We start from the raw sequence: 27,170 nt of genomic DNA, 5'->3' as shown, positions 1-27,170 counted from the left end.
TCTTTTTCTAATTAGGGTGTACAAAGGTTTTAAATTTTTTAAATAGAGTATAAACAGTTTCCAATAACCTAAAAAAAACAAGAAAAGCTATTAATTGTTTAGGAGTTAGCAGTATAGGATAACTTTGTATTTTAACAACAACAGCTAAAGGAATAGCTTTAATTTTACCCAACCAGACAATACCCAAAGAATTTGATAGAAAGTCCAGGCTCTTGTAATTCACTTTGATTTATCGCCCATCCTCGACTTTCGAGGTAGGTCACCACTGTGCTAGTGGCAATTTCTAGTTCTGGAAAAGAATTACTGGTTAGCATGATATCATCGTTATAGGGAAACATAGGGGGTGTCCTTTTCTTTAAATCTTGTGCTAGCAGTCCATGGCAGATGGTGGGACTATGGAGGTATCATTGTGGGAACACAGCACATGTCCATTGTTGGTTTTCCCACGTGAAGGTGGACACAGTCTGTCTGGAGGGATCTAAAATACTAAAATAAGCTTTAACAAGGTTTAACACAAAGTGAAATTGGCTTAATTGAGTACTCATATCCTGCGACAAGGTAGCTATGTTCCACACAGCTGCAAACAAAGAAGTTATTAAATTAAGTTTGATATAATTAATAGTCATTTCCCAGGTACCATTAGCTTTTTCATTGGCCAGACAAGGTGATTAAATGACCCTGGTAATTTATTCGGCTATATTGCCACAGTACATCCGTGGGAAGTCACCTTTTATTGGACCAGAGGACACACATGCTTATTTTCCTCAGTTTTAATTTCCTAGTCAGACAGGGGCTCAGCATCTTTTGCTGGGGAATCAACAGGGTCCCGCACTTCAGGGTCGGGGGAAGCTAGGATATGCCTAACTTGCCCTTTGGTTAGCTTATGCCCTCTTACTCTAATGTACTGGCTTGCCAGTGTTTCTAAACTTTTGTCCAGAGCACCTTTCAGTTCTGCTTGGGTCAATTGCATATCCCTTTCTAACTTCAATTCTTCTAAGCAGCAGACTGCCACATCAGCCATTAAGGCCTTTTCTGTAGCTGCACACACAGCCTCCAAGAACAGCCAGGCTACTGCTACAGCAGCCTGGCGGCTTTCCTTTTTCTCATGAAATCCTACTAGTCCTGCGGCCTGTAGCAGGAGGGCTATTAGTCCAGCCAAGGAGTCATACGTATCTCCATGCTCCCTTGACAGACCCCATTCATCTCGGAGGGTAGCCATCCCCACCCACAAGTGTCGCAGGCCACCCCGGTATCCCACCCAGGAACTTCCCCTTTCTGTTCCCCAAGTTCATGTCATCAGTGGCTGGGATTTCTTTAGTCTCCAGGCTGGCTCACCAATTGTCATTGCCCAAGTGGGCCTTTGCTGCCAAGAGGCCAAAGAAAATGCCAGGCCTGTTCAGAGGGATAAACTTTTTATTCAGGGTTTACTTATAAGGGAAAAAATGGAAGTTGCTCACATTGCCCAGAATTCAGGAGCTTCTCTGGATGGATTCAGGAGCTACTCTGAATGGCGGCCAGTTCAGAGCACAACATGGATATAGTCTGCACTTTGAGGGGCTGAATAAGCTGGTTATAAGGGCTCGACATTCCAGTGGGTATGAGAGCGTAAGGCAGGGAGCGGGGTCATGCAAGGTAGGGAGGGGTTGATTGTCATCAACAGGGAGGTGGGGAGGATTATAGAGACAACAGTATCTCAGGGAGTCTCAAGGAGGAAGTAGTTTCAGGTATAGATGACAGCTGCTGATATTACAAGGAGAATAGGTCAAACCTTAACTGCCTAGGTCAAGTAAACTGCTATATGCAGTCTTCAAGACACTTTGGGGCCAGGGGCTCCCACACTCACTTTCACCCCAGTGGGGCTTTAATGCAACCTTTCCCTTCCTCCTCCTCTCCCTTCCTCCCATACTGCCTTGAGATCCACAGATAGAGATACTGTTCTGTAATTTGGGGTTGCTGCCAGGATTCATATCAGACTGCTGATGGAGTAACTCCTCACCCACACCCCAAATTCCTTTATATTTCAGGCAAGTCAGGTCAGAGTATAAACTAAGATACTAAAGCTAGTGAATTATATGTGTCCTCAGGAAGGCTTTGCATAGCCTGTCTGACTAAATTGTCCAACAGACTTAAAGAACACGTCACATTGGAAGGATGCACTGAAATAAATTAGATGTCAAGGATGCTTCCAGAAAATAGTATTTTTGTTTCCATATTCCATACTAAGAAGAACTATTGGTAGGTTTTATCATTCAAGACCAAATCCCTAGGGCCCAAGAATGCTATCGTTCAAGGCTTGTCTCTTCTAGCCGTGGTTCCCAAACTTTATTGTGTATTAGGGTCACCTGGAGCACCTGGTGAAATGTAGATTCTGTAGATCAAAGTGGGCCCTGAAATCTGTATTTCCGAGTGTCCTCAGCGTTTGGGGTGCACAGCAAAATTTGAGTTCAGTAATGTGCCTGTATAACTGATGTTGTATAGTGACATAAGTTATTCCAAAAGTTATGATATATGTCATACCAAGTCTTTTGTTCTAATTGGAGATAAGGTCAAACTAAAGTGAAATTAGAATAGAAGCAGTCCTTCAAAAAAAAAAAGAAAAAGAAAGAAAGAAAGAAAAGAAAAGAAAAGAAAGAAGCAGTCCCCCAGTACCAATTTGAGGAAGATTTGCTGTTTATCAAAATTAGTCTATATCATTCAGTTTGGGGATTTTCAAATGCTGGGGAGTTGACATATGCCTCCTGGGCCAGACTTTCAATGTTGCATTTGTTTTCCTGAAAAAGAGGTCTGTATAAAACCCAGCTAATAGTGCAGTTTTGTTTGGGTTTTTTGCATAATAAAAGTCGTAACTGAGCAACATTAACTATAGACACTCTTCCCATAAATCCATGGAGACTCTGTGAAAAGCATTTCAGAGGAATCCAAAACCCAAGTAGTCTTTGGCAAGGGGTAATTTGCCCTGATAATAGTTAAGTGAGAATACTGAGTGGCTGATTACAAAGAAGCAACTGAAAACAAAAGCAGCTGTAGTTGAAGTCCCTCAATCAAAAATGTATATAAAAAGTCTCACATGTAGCAACCAAAATTGGTTTCTTCTTTTTACATACCAAGAAGTATAAATCATACTCTTTTCACCTAATAATCCCACTCCTGAGAATTTATTTTGAGTAACTAATTCATAAGAATAAAGACTATACATATTTTTATAACAGCATTATTTGTAATTAGCAGAAAACTGGAAACAACCTAATCCTAATTTTCCAATAATAAAGGAAAGGTTTAGAACATTTTGGTATCTCAATTCTTTGGGATATTATGCAGCCATTAAAAATATTATCACAGTGTATAAACAAAGACAAGGTGTTTAGTTAAAGGCATAGCACACAGAAGTGTAAATATTCGGTGGTTACAGATATGCAAAAATATACATGTGGATAAAGACTGTCATGAAAAACAATACTAAACTGCAAGGCAACAAAGGCATTTATTTGGGGTCTTAGAATTGCAATTTGGGGAGCACAGATTCAGGTAGCAACCCAAATCCTGTCCCAACTTGGCATTTCCAGGCAAGGGTTTGTAAAGGGAAACATTTGTCAAGTTGTATGTGGTTGGTGGATATTTGGGATACTTGAATTGTCCTTCAGTTCAGATAGTTGAATTCTTTATCTTGTGGCTTGTTTTATGGCGTCTAGATGTCCTTAGGTTTTGAGGCACATTCTTGCTTGAGGCTTTGCATACTTCGGCAGATGGCGATAACTGGCTAAGGCCTACATAAGAGTAACCTTCGGAATGATCTGCTGACTCCATTTTAAATCTCTTAACCATAGAAACTCTATCTTATTTCTTTGAACAAGACCATGAAAGAACACAAATAAATGAAAATAGTTATTTAACAAAGTGAGAATACAAGTCTTTAAACAATAAGTTGTTTTCTTTTGTAATGACCATATTCAGTTTTTAGGTTTTTCTTGTTTTTCCAGCTGCAACCTATATAGCATCATATTATATAATTATTTTTGGATCAGAAGATTATTTTATAAAGGAAAAATGTTGAACATTCCTGCCAAGTGTGAAATACAGAGAATTACTAATCCACAAATCCTATGTGGTTGTTTTAATTTGCAGTGAAGGGAATTTGGCTACAAAGCAGGTTGTGTTCCTTCAGAGGCCAGTTATGGGGAATGCAACTGCTCAAACACCAGAGGTGAGTAAAATGACTACTTTATGGATTTAATATTATGTTGAAGCATTTAATCCTTAAACTCAGTGTAACTCCAAATGGTGAATACAAATTAGAAAGCATGGATTTGGTGTGGAAATAGTCTTATATACTGAACCAGTATAAAAGAAGGGAAATTTGCCATCAATCTGGCTGTTACCAGACCAAAGCAATGGGTTCTTTTGCCTGATGTGCTCAAATGACCAATTCCTGATTCACCAGGGTTTCAAAAGAGAAAAAGTTTTATTGCTAAGTGCAAAGCAGGAGAACAGATGGCCTGTCGACCCAAAATCTGTCTCTCTGAACTGCAGTAATTTTGATAGTTTTATAGTATCAAAAGATGGGCAGGTTTTAGGATAGTAAGCACAAATGGCCCCAGATGATGTAATTAGAAGTGATTCAACTAGTGAGCATGCATGGATTGATTACACGCTTAGTGTCAGATGTATGTAAGAAAATGTCAGCCTTATTTTGATGATGGGCATGATTTTTAATGTTATAATGAGGTATAGGTGACTTGTACGTTAAGGTCTAAGCTACTTCGCATGTCAGGTGGGCCCATTTTGGTTAGATCCAGCTTCGGTTATCAAGATAACTTTGTACTTGGGGTGGGTTAGTTCTGGGCTGACCCAAGACCCTTCATTAATAAACATTCAGGGTCAAGATCATAAGACTTTAAAGTAAAAAAACTGGATAAATGGGTATAAGTGAAGGTTAGTTGCAAAGTTTTTACAATCACAAGGGCACAAGATAAAGGCTCTACAATCATTATCAGAGATCAAGGCAGCTGGATTATGGTTCAGGTATTCAGATATTTCCCTCTAATATACCAGGAAGTAAAAAGGACTATCTATATAATGATTCAGTAATCATAATCAGCCCTTAAATCCTTAAATCCTAAACTTCTTGGCTACATGGCAACATAGCAGTTCTAAATCTTGTAAGTGAATGTGCCTGATATTGTGCAATTTTGTCTATCTTGATCTCTTAAAAGCATTTTTCTTTTGTATTGTCTCCTCAAGTTCATATTTTTTTAGCTCTTTGCTGAAAGGCTATGGTGAACTTCAAGTCACCTTATCCTTATTGGATGCATAGCCAAAATAATATCATTGAATGAAGTGATCCTTAGTTAGTAAAGCACAGTTTCAAAACAGGAAATTTGCAAATGGGCTGGAAAATTCATTAAAGTGATTCTTTTCCTGTATGTGAGAAATAAATGGAGAAATAAAAAACTAAGCTGCATGGCGATAAAGGCATTTATCTGTGGTATTAGGATTGCAATTCTTGGAGCATAGATTCCCGTAGCAACCCAAATCATGTCAATCTTGGCATTTCCAAGCAAGGTTTTCAAAAGAAAAGGAGATTAGATAAATTGTTTATGGTGGTAGACATTTGGGGTACTCCAAATGTCCTTCAGGTTAATAGTTTACAGAGTTCTCTGTCTTGTGGTTTGTTTATGGTGTTCAGACATCCGTAGGGTTTTGAGGAACGTTGTTGCTTGAGGCTTTGCATGCTTTGGCAGTTTGTGATACTTGGCTGAGACCTGCATAAGAGTCACCTCCAGAATGACCCCCTGACTCCCATTTTAAATCATTAGCCATAGAAACTCTATTTTGTTTTATTTTTTAACTATGCACGTCAAGAAAATAGTGTTTTAGAAAACCTTTAGATTTTCTAAGCTAGCAAAACTAGACTGATGATGTATGTAATACAGCCATGGTAAGTTGTCTCACATTAATTTTGGAGAGTCTCGTTGGCTGAATAGATAAGTAGGTAGAGAGGTAGAAAGGGCGGATAGGAAGATGGGGAGACAGAAGAGCAGAGTGTCCAAGACATCAGGAAGCCTGCATTAGAGCCCACAGGTAAGTACTCTCCCACCTCAGCTGAAAGTGGCCTGGATCATGAGTTCAAGAAATACTCTGTCAAGAAGGCACAAGGGTGGATATATTAACATGTAGAGAATGATGAAAAGAAGTTCTCGTTCTTTCTCCTTCCCCACTTCTCAACATGCTACAGGCATTTCTTTTTTTAACATCTAACAAATGGCCATCCTTTCTGGGGACAGATCACCACAATACACAACCTCATGGGATTTTATTTAACTAAGCGCCAAGGAGTTACTGTTTGTGAAGATATCAGATCCAAATTCAGCTGCTTCACCATCTTTTACTTAGGATTAGAGATCTGTTCTGTGATTCCCTGAAAACATTTATACCCTATTTGTTTAACTTGAAATACTATCCATTAATCAGTGGTGGCTTTCCTTTGGGTGATCTTTATATTTACACCCATTGTAGTATAAAACTCATTTTTATATAATAGGAAGGAAGTATAAAAATAGTTGCTTGTATCAATGACAAGCCCAGGGCTAATATATTTTATAGCTTAGAATTCTGCTTCTAATGGATTTACTATTTCTTCCTTTGATAACTATTTAATTTTTCTAGCAGTAAATTTCAGGCAGTTGAGATTTTTTCAGGACAAAATATAGATGAGTCCATTGGGAGCTGAAGTATCTAGCAGAAAAACTAACAAAAACAAGTCTAACAGAAAACAAATAACACAAAAGTGATTTGCAAATTTTCTTAGTTTTTCCTACCTGAAACATAATTCATTATTTTAATCTCAAAAAGACAGTAATATTATTGGGAACATGCACTGCTAGTATCACCATACAGCTAATTTGGCTCTCTCATAAGCATTTTTGGAGGTTATATTTATAATCTGCCTTGAAAAAGAAAACCTTACGCAGTCATAGGTCCATTGTGACACTGTTCTTTGCTTGTACCTTCAAATCATTTGTAGTTTTTTGGGAGAAGTTGGTGGGAGCATTGCTTCATTTATAAATTCTTTCAAAGAACTTTTAGGTTATTAGTTCTTTAACCAGTTGGTAGAAATTAGAGACATTACAAACTTTGTCTAGTATTGTCAAAATGTTTTCACTAAAATGATGAATTTCATGAACTGATAGACGCTGACCTAGAATCTGACCCTTAAAAAAAAGTTTCTCTCTTTCTTCTACTAAGACTAATGTCAAGATACACAAGACCTCCCTTATCCTATTGCACTCAGCATAAAACAGTACTTTTATGTTAAACAAATCCGTTTTATGCCTCCTGTTGGAAAACTGCCTAATGCAGAAAGTTGGAATTGTTTCCTCTGAAGTCATCAAGAACTTTACTTTTGGAATGTGTTTTATATTTCAAGGATATGTTTTATGCAATATTCTAGATAGCTTGAGTATTTTTTTTAATTAAATTCAGTTTTATTGAAATATATTCAAATACCATACAGTCATCCATGGTGTACAATCAACTGTTCACAGTACCATCATATAGTTATGCATTCATTACCCCAATCTATTTTTGAACATTTTCTTTACATCAGAAAGAATCAGAATAAGAATAAAAAATAAAAGTAAAAAAGAACACCCAAATCATCCCCCCATCCCACCCTATTTTTCATTTAGTCTTTGTCCCCATTTTTCTACTCATCCATCCTTACACTGGATAAAGGGATTGTGATCCACAAGGTTTACACAATCACATTGTCACCCCTTGTAAGCTACATTGTTAAAACAATTGTCTTCAAGAGTTAAGGCTACTGGATTGGAGTTTGATAGTTTCAGGTATTTACTTCTAGTTATTCCAATGGATTAAAACCTAAGAGGTGTTATCTATATAGTGCATAAGAATGTCCACCAGAGTGACCTCTCAACTCCATTTGAAATATCTCAGCCACTGAAACTTTATTTCGTTTCGTTTCGCATCCCCCTTTTGGTCAAGAAGATGTTCTCAATCCCATGATGCTGGGTCCAGATTCATCCCCAGGAGTCATATCCTGTGTTGCTAGGGAGATTTATATCCCTGGGAGTCAGGTCCCACATAGAGGGGAGTGCAGTAAGTTCACCTGCTGAGGTGGCTTAGCTAGAGAGAGAGAGCCACATCTGAGCAACAAAGAGGCACTCAGGGGGAAACTCTTAGGCAGTTTTAGCCTTTCCTTTGCAGTAACGATTATAAGCAGGTTTAGCCTTTCCTTTGCAGTAACGAGCTTTATAAGGGCAAGTCCCATGGTAGAGGGCTCGGCACATCAAACTGCCAGTCATCAATGTTTGTGAGAACATCACCATCAGTCCAGGTGAGGAAGCCCATCACCTCTGCATTTTCCCCCAGCTCAGGCGGACCCTGCATATATATTTTTATTCTCTGAAATAGTGAAATTACACTATTTCACTCTAACCTATACAAATGTACCATATGTCACTTCCTATTCAAAGTCCATGTAATTGTGGTGTTTGAACCAACTGACTGTAGAAGTTATATTATTTAGAAAATACAGATCCTTCACCAAATAAACATCTCTTCCCTTGGTCTCACATGGAAGTTGAAGTTTTAACACACAGTCAGTTTCCACCTTCACCCTTTGGCCCAATTTGCCCTTGTCTTAGTCAGATCTGCTTCATTCGTATCTCTAACTGAAGTCTGGGCTCTTTTTCAGCTTTTATTTATTTATTTTTTCAACAGTTGCTTTGTGCACTAATACTGACATTCATATCTGGCGAGTTCTAGCTCTGAATTTTGGTGTCACACAGATAACCAATGTTTCAGTGACTAATCAGGTTATAAACAAAGGAATCAGCATCTCAGAGTTTGGAGATAGCCATTATAATTCAGGAATAGATTTGACTGCTGTAAGAGCTTACAATCTAGGGACCATTACAATAATCATTCCCCTTTTAGGCTGTGTTCTAAGATTCCATTCTGAGCTTACACATTGTAGTTATTCCATATTGGTGAGGCATTATAGTGTTTGCCTTTGTTTCTGGCATACTTCACCCAAATTCTGTCTACAGGATCCATTCACCTCCTTGTGTGTCTCACAGCTTCACTCCTTCTCGTAATTGCTCAATATTCCATTGTATGCATACACCACAGTTCACCATTCTGTTCCTCAGTCAGTGTACCCTTAGGCCACCTCCACCCATTGCAAATCATGCATACTGCCTCCATAAACACCAGTGTGCAAATGTCCATTCATGTCTCTGCTCTCAGATCTTCAAATGACATACCCCATAATGAGGTTGCAGGACCTTATGGCCCACACATACTTAGCTTTTTGTGGAACCACCACACTGACCTCCAGAAAGGCTATACCATTCTGCCTCATCATCAACAGTAGATAGGTACATCCCTCTCTCCATGTTTTCTCCAACACTTTTACTCCTATTTATATTTTTTCCTATAATTTATAATTATAGAGTTATATTTACATACCATACATTTATCCACAGTGTACAGTCAGTTGTTCACGTTTTCATCATAAAGTTGTACATTTTTCACCACAGTCAGCACTTGAACATATTGATTACTACCAAAAAAAAATTTTTTTTTGGTGAATAATAAAAAAGATGATAAAAAGAAAAATAATGTCATACAATACAATATAATAGTAAGGATAGAAAACAACACTACCAAGAATCCCATATCCCCCCCTTATATCCCCCTCTCATACACATTTAGCTTTAGTATATTGCCTTTGTTACATTTAATGGAAGCATATTGCAATGTTACTGTTGACCATAGGCTCCAGTTTGCTTTGATTATGTTTTTTCCCAAATACCATTCCTTTTTCAACACTCTGCATGGTTGACCTTCATTTGTTTTCCCACATGTAAAAACATTTTTATATTTGTACATTTAGTAACAGTCATTGGCCACTCCAGTTTTTGCCAGGTTATACAGTTCCAGTCTTTATCATCTGTTTTTACCTCTGGTATCATACATTTCCCTATCCCACCTCTTTCAGCTTTTTGAGTATTTTTTTTAATATGGAAAAGGTCAATTCAAAATATTTATACTCGCATTTATGGCCTCAATTTTCTTTATGCAATTAAAAAATAACTTCTTTTAGTAAAACTATAAAACTTTCAGAAGAAACTAAGATTAGGAAAAGAGTTCTTAGACATGACACAACTACAATCCATAAAAAAATCGATCAGTTGGGCTTCATCAAAATTAAAACTTATTCATTCTCATTTAAATTAAGAGAATGAAAAGGCAAGCCAGAGAATGGAGACAAAAAATAAAATCAAATCCCATACGTGACAAAGGATGTGTATCAGAATATATCAAGAACTCTTAAATCTGAACAGTAAGCAATCAAACACCCCAGTTAAAAACTAGGCAAAAGACTTCGACACCTCATCAATGAGGATACATTGATGGTAAAAAAAATAAAAGTAAGATGAGGGCAAGATGGCAGAGTGATGAGGTGTATGTTTTAGTTACTCCTCCAGGGAAGTAGGTAGAAAGCCAGGAACTGCGTGGACTGGACACCACAGAGCAATCTGACTTTGGGCATACTTCATGCAACACTCATGAAAACGTGGAACTGCTGAGATCAGCGAAATCTGTAAGTTTTTGCGGCCAGGGGACCCGCGCCCCTCCCTGCCAGGCTCAGTCCCGTGGGAGGAGGGCCATCAGTGCTGGGAACGAGAAGGGAGAACTGCAGTGGCAGCTCTTATCAGAAACTCATTCTACTGATCCAAGCCCCAATCATAGATAGACTGAGACCGGACACCAGAGACTCTGGGAGCAGCCAGCCTGGCAGAGAGGAGATAGGGATAGGAAAAACAGCAAGAAAAACCCAAAAATAAAAGTGGAGGCTTTTTGGAATTCTGGTGAACATAGAAAGGAGAAGGGCAGAGCTCAGACTGAGGTTCATATGCAAATCCCGAAGAAAAACCTATCTCTCTGCCCCCTGGACCTTTCCTTAATGGCCCTAATTGCTTTGTCTCTTAGCATTTCAATAACCCATTAGATCTGTGAGGAGGGCCCTTTTTTTTTTTTTCAATCTTTTTATCTTTTCCTAAAATGATTACTCTAAGGAGCACAATACAGAAAGCCTCAAAGACTTGCAATTTGGGCAGGTCAAGAAACAGCAGAACTAAGAGAGCTCTGAGACAAAAGGCAATAATCCAGTGGCTGAGAAAATTCACTAAACACCACAACTTCCTAAGAAAAGGGGGGCGTCCTCTCACAGCCATCATCCTGGTGGACAGGGAACACTCCTGCCCATCACCGGCCCCATAGCACAGAGCTGCCCCAGACAACCCAGTGTGATGCAAGTGCTTCCAATAACACACACACCACAAAATCGGGCATGGACATTAGCCTTCCCTGCACCCTCAGCTGGTTGTCCCAGAGTTGGGAAGGCAGAGCAGTGTGAATTAACATGCCCCATTCAGCCATCATTTCAGCAGACTGGGAGCCTCCTTACACAGCCCTGCAGCCCAGAACCACCCTGGGGGGACGGCACTCACCTGTGACATAGCACAGTCATCCCTCAACAGAGAACCAGGGGGTGCACAGCCTGGAAGAGGGACCCACTCGCAAGTCTCAGGGACCATACACCAATACCAAGGACTTGTGGGTCAGCGACAGAGACAAACTGTGGCAGGACTGAACTGAAGGATTAGACTATTGCAGCAGCTTTAAAACTCCAGGAACACCAGGGAGATTTGATTGTTAGAGACGCCCCCCCACCCCGACCACCCAGACACACGCCCCATATACAGGGCGGGCAACACCAACTACACACGCAAGCTTGTTACACCAATTGGACCCCACAAGAGTCACTCCCCCACTCACCACAAATACAAAGTGGGGGAGAACTGGCTTGAGGGGAACAGGTGGCTCATGGACACCACCTGCTGGTTAGAGAATGTGTACTCCATGAAGCTGTAGATCTGACAAATTAGAGATAAGGATTTCAATTGGTCTACAAATCCTAAAAGAACCCTATCAAGTTAAGCAAATGCCAAGAGGCCAAAAACAACAGAAAATTTTAAAGCATATGAAAAAAACAGATGATATGGATAACCCAAGCCCAAGCACCCAAATCAAAAGATCAGAGGAGACACAGTACCTGGAGCAATTAATCAAAGAACTAAAGATGAACGACGAGACAATGGCACAGGATATAAAGGACATGAAGAAGAGCATGGCACAGGATATAAAGGACATCAAGACCCTAGAAGAGCATAAAGAAGACATTGCAAGAATAATTTAAAAAATAGATGATCTTATGGAAATTAAAGAAACTGTCAACCAAATTAAAAAATAAACACATATAAAAAGATGCTTAAATCATTAGCTATTAGGAAAATGCAAATTAAAACCATGATAAGATACCTCTACACACTTATTAGAATGGCTACAATAAAAAATATTGACAATATTGTGCCAGTTTGAATGTATTATGTCCCCCCAAATGCCATTATCTTTGATGTAATCTTGTGTGGGCAGACCTATCATTGTTAACTAGATTGTAATTCTTTGAGTGTTTCCATGGAGATGCGCCCCACCCAACTGTGGGTGATTATTCTGATTGGATAATTTCCATGGAAGTGTTGGCATGCCCATTCAGGGTGGGTCTGAATTAAATCACTGGAGCCATATAAATGAGCTGACAAACAGAAGGAACACAGTGCAGCTGAGAGTGACATTTTGAAGAGGAGCTACAGCCAAGAGGGACACTTTGAAGAATGCACAGAAGCTGAGAGAGGAGCTGTAGATGAGAGACAGTTTGAAGACGGCTGTTGAAAGCAGACTTTTGCTCCAGAGAAACTAAGAGAGGACAAATGCCCCAAGAGCAACTGAGAGTGACATTTTTGAGGAACTGCAGCCTAGAGAGGAACGTCCTGGGAGAAAGCCGTTTTGAAACCAGAACTTTGGAGCAGACGCCAGCCACGTGCCTTCCCAGCTAACACAGGTTTTCCAGACACCATTGGCCATCCTCCAGTGAAAGTGCCCAATTGCTGATGTGTTACCTTGGACACTATGGCCTTAAGACTGTAACTATATAACCAAATAAACCCCCTTTTATAAAAGCCAATCCATCTCTGGTGTTTTGCATTCCAGCAGCATTAGCAAACTAGAACAAATACCAAGAACTGGCAAGGATGTAGAGCAATCAGGACTCTCATACACAGCTGGTGGTAATACAAAATAGTATAGTGACTCTGGAAAACAGTGGCAGTTTCTTATAAAGTGAACAACCCACATGCACTGGCAGAAACATCTTTCTCAAGGCCCTAGAAAACAGTTAAAGGGTTGCAGTAACAGGGACATTTAGTTTCCTAGGCTGTTTGAGGCAAATACAATGAAATGTTTCAGCTTAAACAATGGCAATTTATTTGCTTATGGTTAGAGTCCGGGAAAATGTCCAAATCAAGGCATCCTAAGGCAATGCTTTCTTCCCAAAGACCAGCTGCTGGCGATCCTTGCTTCTCTGCCACATGGCAAGGCATATGGTGGCCTCTCTAGGTCTCTCCCTTTTCTTGTGGGTTTTGTTGATTTCAACTTCTTGCTTCCATGGCTTCCTCTCTCTTTCTCTGAATTTCATTCTCTTATAAAGGTATCCAGTAATAAGATTAAGACCAGTCTTGAATAAGGTGGTTCAAACTTTAACTGAAGTAGCCTCAACAAATGGTCCTACTTACAATGGGTTTACACCCACAGAAATGGATGCAATTTAAGAATGTGTTTTCCTGGGGGTACCTACAGCTTCAAACCACCACACAGGGTGAATGCCAAATGAAGAAAAAGTCTACTTAAAAGCAGTAGGATCTCCTGACACCCTTCTGGCCCCTCACCCATCTTCTCACACACTTGGCATGGAGCCAGTCCATGCTCTTGCTGCAGGTCCCTGATATCATTTCCAGAAGGAGCAGAGTAACCCTCATGCACATACTGGGAGCATGTATGTTAGGCCCAGTCTATCTGGTGGTGGTCTGAGGGACTGAACCAGAACACTTATCTCAGGCTTGCTATCTCAGAAATTATCCTGGGGCATGGGATTGCTGGCTATAGGACAAACAGTTCAGTGCCCAGTGAGGAAACTGTTTTCTAGGAAAGAGTATACAATGTATAATCAGGGGATTCCTAGGGCCCCATGTACCTGCCCAAAACAAAGCACATGCACAGAAAGGACCAAGAAGATCTCTATGCTTTGGCCTTGAGCTATTCTCTAAACTCATTGTATTGTTAAGCTCTGAAGAAGAGCACTCACATAGATCAATCTGCAAAAACTGGGAAAGTGTTTTCTTTTATTTCTTCTTCTTCTTCTTTTTTTTTTTTTGCTAGCTCCTGGCAATCAAGGGAAGTTCTGTTATAACACTAGCAGCATACAAGCTTAAGGAACAAATACTTCAGAGTCTAAATTCCAGTGACAACACATCATTAAAATATGAAAATCCCAGGTTTCAATAAATGATTACAAAACATACAAAGAAACAGGAAGTGGTGGCCCAGACAGAAAAGATTAAGCATTAGAAGCTGTTCTAGTTTGCTAATGCTGCAGAATGCAAAACACCAGAGATGGACAGGCTTTTATAAAACGGGAGTTTATTTCACTACACAGTTACAGTCTTAAGGCCACAAAGCATCCAAGGTAACACCTCAGCAATCGGGTATTTCACCGGAGGATGGCCAATGGAGTCCGGAAAACCTCTGCTAGCTAGGAAGGCAGCTGGCATCTACTCCAAAGCTCCGGCCTCAAAACGGCTTTCTCCCAGGATGTTCCTCTCTAGCAAGCTTGCTTCTCTTCAAAACATCACTCCCAGCTGCACTCTCTTTTCTCCCCCCAAGTTAGCTCATTTATATAGCTCCACCGATCAAGGCCCACCCTGAATGGGCGGGGCCACGCCTCCATGGGAACATCTCATCAGAATCATCTCCCACAGCTGGGTGGGGCACATTCCAAGCAAATCCAACCAGCACCAAAACTTCTGCCCCACACAAGACCACAAAGATAATGGCATTTGGGGGACACAATACACTCAAACTGGCACAGAAGCCATCAGGGAGGAGGATCAGACCTGGGACATACCAGACAAAGACTAAAAAATAGTCCTAAAAGTGCTCAAAGAGCTAAAGGAAAGTATGAATGAAAAACTAAAGAAAATCAGGAAAATGATAGATGAACACAGAGAATGTCATAGAGAGATGGAAATTATGAAAAGGAATCAGCAAGAGCTGAAGACCACAGTAACAGAATTTAAAAATGTCCTAGAGAGGTTCAACAGCAGATTAGAGGGGCAGAAAAAGGAATTAGTGAAATTGAAGATAAGACAGTTGAAATAATCTAGATTGAGGATTAGAAAGAGGAAAGAATGAAGAAAAGTGAACAGAATCTGAGGAATTTGTAGGACACCATCAAATGTACCGGTATGTGCACTGTGGGAGTACCCAAAGGAAAAAAAAAAGAAGAGACATAGAGGATATTCAAAGAATATTCCATTAACTCCATTTCTCCATTAACTTTCAGACTTAAGCTGATTGGACACATATACTTAACAATACAGTTTTACAAAGAATGCTAAGAGCACTTTTCTTCACATTTTACAGAAAGTCTTAAAACAATTGAAACTTCTGTTAATATTCATACCATAGCACAGCCAAATCTAAACTAAATAGATAACATTGCAATGTGATTAGAGTTTAAAGTCTTAGTGGCAACAATCAGGGCAGGAATAGAGTAGGTTAAGTTTATTTTACATATCTGACTGAAAAATACATTTGAGAAATAGTAAATAAAAATTTAATATGGTATCATATGCTGGGAAGGAGATGGGGCTTTATTTGGAAAGGTGATTGCTATGTTCAGATAATCTCCTATCTGGAACTTCTGTGACTACAGTGTCCTGGAATTATCAGTTTTTGCCAGACATGGTGCTACCAATCTCTTTATTGGATACCTGTTCTATTAAGATCAATATAAACAATTGCAGAGTTGAAGTGTGTGCTCTTTTTTCTGGCTTCCCGGCAGACTTCTTTTACTAAAGTAGTCTGTTCTTTCAAGGCTGCATCCATCCAAGGGTAGAGCTGCAGCATGCTGGGGTCACATGTCTGTGGGAGAACTCATCCATCCAGTGGCAATGTCCAGTATTGGTGGTGAAGATCTGCAGCAGCAGCATGTCTTCTCCAGGTCTAGGGCTATCAGCTTCTCGGTTTCACTCATACTCTTCTCCTGAGTAATGCACAACTCTGCTGCCGTGTTCCTCAGACAGCCCACAAGATGCTCATTCCGTCAGCTGAGCATGCAGCCAGCATAAGCATAGAGTCCCATTCTTTTATTTTTGTTTTCGTTAAGACACTTGACAGTGAAAAGAGGAGGGAAGAATGGTAGGAGTCTTAAATCCAACTCACTTGGTCACTGAGTGTTATGTTTTTGTTTTTGTTTTAAGTTTAATTTTAAACTTATTTTGAAATACTTTCAAACTTACAGGACAAGAACGAAAGTAACACATATCCAATACAGAGAATTCCAACATACCCCTATACACTCCAAGATACCCAGATCCACCAATTTTCACATTTTGCCACTTTTGCTGTATTTAATCCATCAATCTATCAATACATCTATCTGTTCATCTAACTGTTCATTCATCAATCCATTTTCTGAACACTTGAGTGTAGGTTCTGTACATCATGCTATTTGAACAGAATACTGCCATTGTACATTTCCTGTGAACAAAGATATTCACTTACATATGTGCTGTTATCAAGTTCAAGAAATTTATTGATATCAAGCTTACATTCTATATTCCAATTTTTTATATGTCCAATAATGTCCTTTTGAGTCTTCTCTCTCCCCTTTTTAGATCCCATCCAGGATTATGTACCGTCTTTAATTGTCATTGTCTCTTTAATTGCAGTTCCTCTCCCTTCCTTCCTTCCTTCCTTCTTTCTTTCTCTCCCTCCCTCCCTTCCTTCCTTCCATCCTTCTTCCCTTCTTTTGGGAATATACATACAACATAAATGTTCCCATCCCAACCATTCCCCAAGCATACCATTCAATGAAGTTAATCACATTCACTATGTTGCAGAAACCTCACCACTTTCCATTATTAGAACTTGACCATCTCCCCAAACAGAAACCCTACACCCATACTGCATTAACTCCCCATCCCCTCTGACCCCTGCCACTGGCAACTTGTGCTCTAATTTCTATCTCGATGCACTTGCATATTCTCCAATACTTTCTTTCTAGTTTGTTTGTTTGTTTGTTTGCAATTTTTTTGAGATATAGTCACACACCATACAAACCATCTGAAGTATACAATCAGTGGCTCACAGTATCGTCACATAGTTGTGCATACATTCCCATGATTAGTTTTAGAATATTTTCATTGCTCCAGAAAAGAAACAAGAATAAAAAATAAAACCCCAATCCCCCCATACCCCTTATCCGTCCCCCTTGTTGACCCATAGTGTTGATGTTGTACATTTGTTATGTTGATGAAAGAATATTAAAATATTACTGTTAACTCTAGTCCATAGTTTGTAATAGTTACTTTTTTCCCATATACCCCTCTATTATTAACTCCTTGTAATAGTGTCGTATGCATGAAAGGACTCTTTAATATTGCTATATATTTGTACACTTAATCATAGCCATAGTCCACCACAAGATTCACTGTGTTATACATTCCCATGTTTTAACCTCCACCTTTCCCTGGGTGACATACATGACTCCAAACTTTCCATTTCTACCACATTCACACACCATTCAGTATTAGTTATACTCACAATTATTCTCACAATACCATGCTACCATCACCTCTGTCCTTTTCCAGACGTTTAAGTTCAGCTTAAACTTTCTGCACTTATTAAGCAACCACTCCCCATTCTTTAGCCTCATTGTGTATCCTGGTAACCTATATTCTATGTTTTATGTCTATGAGTTTACATATTATAATCCATTCATATCCATGAGATCATACAATATTTGTCCTTTTGTGTTTGACTTATTTCACTTAACGTAATCTCCCCAAGGTTCATCCATGTTGTCGCATGCTTCAGGACTTCATTCTTTCTTACTGCTGAATAATATTCCATCGTATGTATGTACCACATTTTGTTTATCCATTCATCTGTTGATGGACCCTTGGGTTGTTTCTGTCTTTCGGCAACTGTGAATAATGCTGCTATGAATATTGGTGTGCCAATGTCTGTTCATGTCCCTGCTTTCAAATCTTCTGGGTATATCCCTAGTAGCGGGATTGTCAGTTCATAAGGCAACTCTATACTTAGCTTCCTGAGGAACCAGCAGACTGCCTCCCACAGTGGCTGTAGCATTTTACATTCCCACCAGCAGTGAATGAGTTTCTATTTCACCATACCCTCTTCAGCACTTGTAGTTTCCTGTTCGTTTAATAGTGGCCATTCTAGTAGTTATGAGATGATATCTCATTATGGTCTTAATTTGCATTTCCTTAATAGTTAGTGAGGCTGAGCATCTTTTCATGTGTTTTGTAGCCATCTGTATTTCCTCTTTGGAAAAATATCTATTCTTGTCTTTTGCATATTTTTTAATTAGGCTGTTCGTCTTTTTATTGTTGAGTTGTAGGATTTCTTTATGTATTCTGGGTATCAAACCCTTATTGGGTATGTGGTTTCCAAATATTTTCTCCCATTGCATTGGCTACCTTTCCTTTTCCCCTTTTGACAAAGTCCTTTGAAGCACAGAAGTATTCAGTTTTGAGGAGGTCCCATTTATCTATTTTTTCTTTCATTGCTTGGCTTTGGGTGTAAAGTCTAGGAAACTACCTCCTGTCTTGTATCCTAAAGATGTTTCCCTATATTTTCTTCTAGGGGTTTTATGGTACTGGTTTTTATATTGAGGTTTTTTATTCATTTTGAATTAATTTTGTATAGGGTGTAAGATAGAAGTCCTCTTTCATTCTTTTGGATATGGATATCCAGTTCTCCCAACACCGTTTATTGAAGAGACTGTTCTGCCCCAGTTGAGTGGATTTCGGAGTCTTATCAAAAATCAGTTGACCATACATATGAAGGTCTATTTCTGAACTCTCAATTCGATTCCATTGACTAATATGTCTATATTTATGCCAGTACCTCCAATACTTTCTTAGTAGTTATCATGGGACTTAAATTTAACATCCTCAATCTACAACAATCTCATTTGCTTTGATATCACCTTCAATATTATGCACAAACTATGTTCCTGTACCCCTCATCCTCACACCTTTAAATAGTACTTGTCACAAATTACATGTTTATACATTAGGAGCAAAAACCACTTATTTCTCATTACATTTCATGTAGGAAGTAAAGAATGGAGTTACAAACCAAAATACAATGGAACTGGCATTTATATATATTTACCACTGTTGTTACCTTTACCGGAGATCTTTATTTATCCATGTGGCTTTGATCTATTGGCTAGTGTCCTTTCCTCTCAACCAGAAGAATTCTTTTTGGCATCTCTTATAGGGTGGTCATGTGGTGATGAACTTCCCTCAATTTGTATTTACCTGAGAACTTAACCTCTCCCTCATTTTTGAAAGACAGTTTTTCCAGATATAGAATTATTGGCTGGCAAATTTTTGCTTTCAGCGTTTTATGTATATCATCCTGTTGCCTTCTTGCCTCCATGGATTCCAATGAGAAGTTGGCATTTAATCTTATTGAGCCTTCCTTGTTCATGACATGTCGCTTCTCTCTTGTGACTTTCAGAATTCTCTCTTTATCTTTGACTTCAACGGTTTGATTATAATATGTGACAGCATGGGTCAATTTAGGTTTATCCTTTTTGGAGTTCATTTGGCATTGTGATGGTTTGATGTTGTATGTACCCCAGAAAAAAATCATGTTCTTAAAGTTAATCCATTCCTGTGGGTGTGGACCCATTGTGAGCAGGATCTTGACTTAAGTTGAGATGTGACCCATCTCATTCGGGTTTGGTCTGAATCTTCTTACTGGAGTCCTTTATAAGAGGATAAAAGACAGAGAGAAGACCTAGAAAAAAGCCAAAGAAGCTCAGAAAGAAAATCCAGAGAATCTGAGAGAGGAAACACAAAAAACAGAGAGAAACCACAGAAACAGGGAGGAAACCACTGAAGCCAGAAGCTGGAAGCAATGAAACCTGGGAAAGAAGGGAGAGACCAGCAGATGCTGGCCATGTGCCTTGCCATATGACAGAGGAGTCCCAGATCACTGGTAGTCGGTCTTTGGGGAGAAAATATTGCCTGTTGATTTGAACATTTTCACAGCCACATATAGTTAATAAATCCCCCCATTGTAAAAGCCAACCCATTTCTGGTAATTGCTTTAGTAAACTAAAACAGCCATTTTGAATGTGTATATTCATGTCTTTTGTCAAGTTTTTTTTAATTTTTCCACCGTTATTTCTTTGAATATTCTCTCTGTCCCTTTCTCTCCTTCTTCTCCTTATGGGACTCCCACAGTGTGTATATTGGTACACTTGATGGTGTCCCACAGGTTCCTCAGGCTCTGTTCACTTTTCTTCATTCTTTCTTCCTTCTGCTCCTCAGACTAGATGATTTCAAATGTCTTATATTGAAGATCACTGATTCTTTCTGCCAGCTTCAATTTGCTATTGAACACCTCTAGGGAATTTTTAATTTCTGTTATTGTGGTCTTCAGCTCTGTTCGGTTCCTTTTCATTATTTCCATCTCTCTATTAATATTCTTTGTGTTCATCTATCATTTTCCTGATTTTTTTAAATTATCTGTCCATGTTTTCCTTTAGCTCCTTGACCATTTTTTAAAGTCTTTGTCAGGTATGTTCCAGGTCTGGTCCTCCTCACTGATAGTTTCTAATGCTTCAATTCTTTGCCAGGGCCACAACTTCCTGTTTCTTTGTATGTTTTGTAATTTTTTATTGAAACCTGGGCATTTTTGTATTTTAATGATGTGTTGTCACTGGAATTTAGACTCTGAGGCATATGTTCCTTAAGCTTGAATGCTGCTAATGTTATGACTGAGCTTTTTCTTGAACACCAGGAGCTAACCAAAAAGAAAAGAAGAAAAAAGAAAGCACTTTTCCCAGTCTTTGCAGATTGATCTGTGTGAGTGCTCTGATCTGTGTGAGTACTCACCTTCAGAGCTTATCCATACAATGAGTTTAAAGAACAGTTTGTTGGGACCTCCCTGATCCTTTCTGTGCATGAGTCTTGTCTTGAGCTTGTACATGTGGCTCTAGAAATACCCCCCTTTACTTGGTTCTCAGTGTTCCTTCTTCCCTATGAAACAATTTCCTCTGGGTCCCGGGCATTGAACATATGTCCTACAGCCAGCAATCTTTTGCTTTCCCACAGCATTCTGAAGAAGAGTTCCATGATCTGCCTTCCACATATAGGGCAAGTCCTAGACAGCAAACCCCTCAGTCCACCACCAGACAGATTGGGCCGGAATATATGCTTCCAGTATGTGTACAAGGGTTACTCTGTTCCCTCCAGAAACAGAATCAGGGGTCTGCACTGGGAGAGCAGGCCGGCTCCCTGACGAGGAGGTGGGGGTGGGGGAGGGGCCAGCCGGGTGCCACAAGCTCCTATTGCTTTTAAGTAGCCTTTTTCTTGATTCAGCATTTACCTTGTTACTGCAGTCATTTAACTGTTTTCTGGAACTTTGAGAAAGATGTTTCTGCCAGTTCTTGCTGGTTGTTCAAAGCTTCTGGTGGGGGAATGGAGCCCTGAAGTGTTTTGCTCCACTCTTGATCAAAACAGACCAACAATGTCATGTATTTTTAGTGAATCAGCCATTTTAATAAATGGGAATGACCCCCCAAACTAATAATTTTATCCAAGTTAGCATTAAAATGCATCCAAATAAATAAATAAATAAAATGCATCCAAATCTTGTGTAATTTCCCCCTATTTTATAGTGAAAATATCAGAAGAAAGTGAGAAGAATGTGAGTAAATCTGGCAGTGTGGCATGGAAAATCTCTCTTTATTGACATAGGAAAATATTCGTAATACAGTGCTAAGTGGAAAAGTGTGCCATAAAACTTTTTATGCACTACACCTGTGTATGTGCATACAAATGTTTATATATTTAGAGAAGAAAACACGGGAGGAAAATATGCCAAGATTTAACAGTGTTATCTTTGGGAGATGGGATGTGCTTTGCTTTTGCTTCATTTTTGCCCTGTTTTCTACATTGAGGTGGTATTACTTTTGTAGTTGGAGAAAAATTTTTATTTAGGAAACATGAATCTATAGCTAATATATTTTTACAAATGTGAGTAATACATTATGAGAATAATAAGATAAGTCTTGGGGTTCTAGCTCAGCCATTCCATGACCTTGGACAAATCCTGTCTTCCTTCTGGGCCTGGGTCCTGCCTTTGTATAAGGAGGGATTTAAAGTAGATGATCTCCAAGGTACAGTGCAACTCCAGATTCTGACGTCCTAAGTTATAAGAACATTGCAAATGATTTGTTGCAAAAGTTATTATTTCATGTGGAGTGAGGGTGTGGGGGGGGGGGTGATATAACTGTAAGATGTATTTATTAAACAGACTCATGGTAAAAAAGAAAAAAACATGTTTCTTCTGAAATCTTTTTTAGACATAGAATGGTTAGGTATTTTGTGATCTTTGAGCATTTTAAATTTTTATTTGGTGACTGTTTACATATTAATGCTTATCTAAAAGTAGATGACTGAATATCTTATTCTAAATAGTACCAAATTTTTACTAAGAAAATTCTCATTGAGTGTATTAGAGTTGGCCTCTATTGAACTGATATACAATAAGGAATTTATTGCAAAATTCACCTTTGACCTTGGTGCTGGTGATGAAGGAAAGATAAAAGCAGCCAAGTGCTCTCTGGCACCCCTGCCTTCCCATCTTAATTCAGACAACGTTGAGAGCATCATTCAAGAGTGAATGCATTCTTTATTCTGTGGGAAAAGGAGCCACCAGCCAGGCTTGAGAAGGGATCCCAACCTGGCAGCACACATCATCCTTGCCAGTAGCCAAAGGCCATATCCTCACTGACCAGAATTCCAGTGCCTGGGGCAGCATGCCATTTTCAAACCCTGTATCCGATCTGAGAGTGAGTCAGTCACTCTCTGCTTGTATTAAATTCACTACATTTGGTGAGTGGGAATAAAAGGGATAAGGATTTAAGGTCTGCTATTTGCATTTGAAGGAAAATGTGCCCACTACCAAGCTATAACTGGCTTGGGACACGAAGGCTAATCTTTGTTAAGGAAAGACTCACTGTCGACTCTTTTTCTCGTAAACTTGACCAAAGACCTCAGTAACTCTGCCAAGAAAAAAAATGAGCTGCCTCTTATTTCCTAACACATTCCTTTCTATGCAACATTTTTGGGGGTGCATTTTCCCATACAAATTAAGTCATGAATAGTGCTTAAATTCCATGGAAGCCCACAAAATCCTATTTAATAAAGCTATTTGTTTGCTTTGTATATTTACAAAGAAAACCAGTAGAAAATACATTTGCACTTTATACAGTACAGTTTAACAAACCTGTGGGTTAACAAACTTTGGTAAAACCAGCCTGGGCATCTGCCTTCCATCAATAATGTTTTCTGTGGGAAAATGTAGTCCTAGTTCCCAGCTAGCTCATAAATGAACTTTCAGTAAACAAACTCTTTGTAAGTGGGGAAATTACCAAGCCTTTTAAATTAAGCTTTAAATTCTTATTTGGTTTTATGTGCCTGAGAGTATATGATCAAATTCTAACATGTCATGTCATCAGTATGAAATAAACTCTTGTAACTCCTTGTGCTTTCCCTTTATTGGCTTCGATATCTTCTTTTGACTTAAGTGTTCTTGGCACAGACCATGTTCTCTTTATTCTATACTGCACCAGGGACATTGTCAGCCCTCAGTAAATACTTATTAGCAGAAATATCCACAGCTTATCAGATAGTCTGAAGAAAGAGTCATATCGAATTGCTGAGCGTAATCATTGTATCAGGCAGAAGCAATTTATAGCAGAATGAGGAGAGGTGTCCATTTGACCCGCGAAGATGCTCCAGGCATTTGTCCAAAATGAACAGGGTTCGGGGAAAAAAATAAAGTTAAATTAAATTAGATTAAATTAAGTCTGAATTATCCATAACTCTTCTGTGCAACCTATTCCTATATGAAATGGGTGCAAGGTGGCCACTGAGGCACTTTTTCACTGGTTTAAATTCCAGTGAAAACCAAGAAGGAAAATGGGGCCTTTAATGTATTTATACTTTGCTTTGTGCTCCAAAGTACGATTTTTGACGGGTATCTCTCCTTAGACTTGTACATAACAAACTTGCTAAGGAGGAGGACCATCTGCCCAGAACCTGCAAAGAGCTGCAAAACAAAGGAAGGGAGCTTAGTTTTATTTGGGGAGAGAAAAATGCGGAGGGTGGCTCCAAGCTGATCCTTGAAGAACGAGCAGGATTTTGAAGAGAAGTGGGGAAAGGGCATTCAGGCAGAAAGACAGCATGTGCTAGAGCAGAGGGGCAGGAAAGCACCGTGCTTTTTAACTTCTGGTTGTTTACCTCTTGTGTTTCAGAGGAAATCCAGCCGGCATATAAAAGGTGAAGACAAGAACAAAGTGACCAGCAGAAGTGTTGGATTAGATACTGCCATGTCACAACCTACAGAGAGCAGACACCCTCGTGAGGTGTGCCTTCTCTCTCCTTCGAGAGAATGTTGGATGAAGGAGGGGAGGCCAACACACTACAGCAGCTTTTCTGGGTTCAGCAGTAGTGACAGTGTCCTACGGGAATTAGACGATGGACAGTTTGATCAGGAGGATGGAGTAACTCAGGTCACTTGCATGTGAGCAAAGAGGTAAAGCAATGGGAGACCCTGTAAATAATTATTAAAATAATTACCAATGACTTTACTGTATTACTTTATCTGCATTTATGTAATGCTTTGAATTTTTCCAGACTCAGACTTTCCTCTAATCTACTTAAACTTTGGCTCAACCTCCTAGACAAGGAAGAATAACCAGTATATTTGTAAATATGGACTCATGTTTACACTTCTCTCAACTAAAACTGCTGTTTAAATAGCTATCCCATTAGTTTATTAAGCAATAATCCACTTCAGTGTCTCATGAATGTACAAAGTATGGTTTTCTTATAATTCCTGGTAAAAGACTGAATATCTCAACCAGTATTTTACCTAATTAGAGGGTTCTCAGGAAGTTACAGAGTCTTACTTAAACTGAAAAACAATTTCAATCATCTCTCGCTCAAGCGCTGGCTCTCGCTCTCTCTCGCTCACACACACACACACACCCAGAACTACATGTAAGTAAAGGCCTAATTAATGAAAATAAGTAGCTATTTCCTTAATATAATAATTGTGTCTTTAACTATGGCATGTATATACAAAGTGAGCCCCGATTTGTTAAAATATTCTTTGAAAAACATAATGCTTTTTGTATGTCTTTGCTTTTAAAGGGTAACCATGTTACCAGCCCTGTACTGATTCACTGAGTTTAAGCTTTTTTGCACCTAATAGCCTGGAAATAAAGAAAGCAGTATCGCTTAAAATTCAATATGAAAGGAACCCACAATATCAAAGTTTAAAAAACTTAGTAGACAGAATTAATTTTCTTTCTCTTAATTTGTGAATAATATGAAGAGGAAAAACACCAACTTTAAGTGGAAACTGAAGTCTTTCAATTTATGTATATTTCAGTTATGCTTTTATTTTGACTTGGTAAGTCCCAAAGAATGTTGAAGCCCTGAATTCTGAGTCCTGCAGGAGTAGAGAGATGCTCATGGCACACGTGATGTATACAATGTCCCACCTGCTCCATTTCTGCTTTTCTTGCACCTGCTAGTAGAGATGCCTTTGCCATGACCTTGTTCCAGCCTTCAACAGGTAAAGGTTAAAATTCTTCAAAATATAGGGTTTTCCTTTATCTATGAAAGGATTACTTTGAAAGGTGGGAAACTTCAAGTGAATTCCAACTGATTATACCATTGATAAATTCAGCCTATTACATATTTTTATTCACATTAGTGTTGACATTATAATTTGAATAATAAAATGTCATTTGTTATTGGGCTATTGTTTTATTGAACACAAATACCCATGATAAATATTTATACCTGTATCAGGTAAGTAGTATACAGTATAACTAAACTAAGCCCATCTCCATGAATTGTTAAGGTTAATGTGGAGTTACCCTATTTATATAAGGAAAAATATCCTCCAGAAACATAAGTTAAGTATAAAGGAACTTAAGAGTACACTGCTCAGTCTTACTCTTTGGAAACAGCTATCAAAGATATTGGCAGAAATGCTTTGTTTTGATTTTTAGATGAAACTGAGTTCCATGTTCAAGAGTTAGTAGATTTTTGTAGAAACAATCATTATTTCTAGAGCCCACAAAATGCCATAAAGTTATGAAACACAGCATACTCAGAAAGATTGGATAGTTTGTCCCAATGACACAGGCTGCAAGGGTGGAGGCTCCTTTATCATTCTGTCAGTACACATAAGGGATTTGAAGTATTAAAAACAGAGATAGACGTATATTTTTGACTAAGGGAAAACTCAGGAATATATCAAACTACTTGTAAATTTTTTCATTTAAATTTATGAAAGCATACTGTTTTTATCAGTTTGTTTCGACCTATGAGTTATTGCTTATGTTAAAAAAAACTTTTTATTGGAGTAAACTTAGAAATATTTCACATCCTCAAAACCTATTTCATAAACATTTACTCCAACAATTACCCTTAACTTAAGTGACAAATTTGTACTATAATAAATAAATAATGACAAGTGGCTGAAAAAAAAAACAGAAGAAGAACAAATCTTGGAGTCTCCATGCCTAAGGAGTTAAGTGTGACTAACCTTTTCATTATTGGCCTGTTGTCTATTCGGTTCTTTTCGTAGCACTATGTCATTCCTTATGTGCTCTGGCATGTGATTTTTTAAATACCTGTGAATTATGGTGAAAAATTATCATGATCACACATATGGGTATGAAGTTCTGCCATTCCCTTTGGTACATGTTTGTGCCACTTCCATCGTGGATTTCAATAACCACTTGTTAGTTCTATCCCCTTTGGATTGAATGTCAACACGTTCACCTTCATGGACAACACTTAACACCTGATCACAGGGGAAAGACCTTTGAGCTG

At 38.8% G+C, this 27,170-nt stretch overlaps 1 protein-coding gene across 1 annotated transcript in view; it reads left to right on the top strand.

The window, feature by feature from the left end:
- RFTN2 (raftlin family member 2) overlaps positions 1 to 26,080 on the top strand; it is a 79,875-nt gene extending 53,795 nt beyond the window's left edge. The window contains exons 9-10 of the mRNA XM_037850261.1: positions 4,123 to 4,201; positions 24,572 to 26,080. Of these exons, the coding sequence (XP_037706189.1) occupies positions 4,123 to 4,201; positions 24,572 to 24,844 (352 nt within the window). The 3' untranslated portion in view covers positions 24,845 to 26,080. The remainder of the gene's footprint in view (positions 1 to 4,122; positions 4,202 to 24,571) is intronic.
- Positions 26,081 to 27,170: the final 1,090 nt, after the last annotated feature.

This window comes from Choloepus didactylus, chromosome 9 (genome assembly GCF_015220235.1).
Source record: "Choloepus didactylus isolate mChoDid1 chromosome 9, mChoDid1.pri, whole genome shotgun sequence".
In the NCBI taxonomy this organism is placed as follows: Eukaryota; Metazoa; Chordata; class Mammalia; order Pilosa; family Megalonychidae; genus Choloepus; species Choloepus didactylus.
This window is presented reverse-complemented; position numbering and strand designations above follow the sequence as displayed.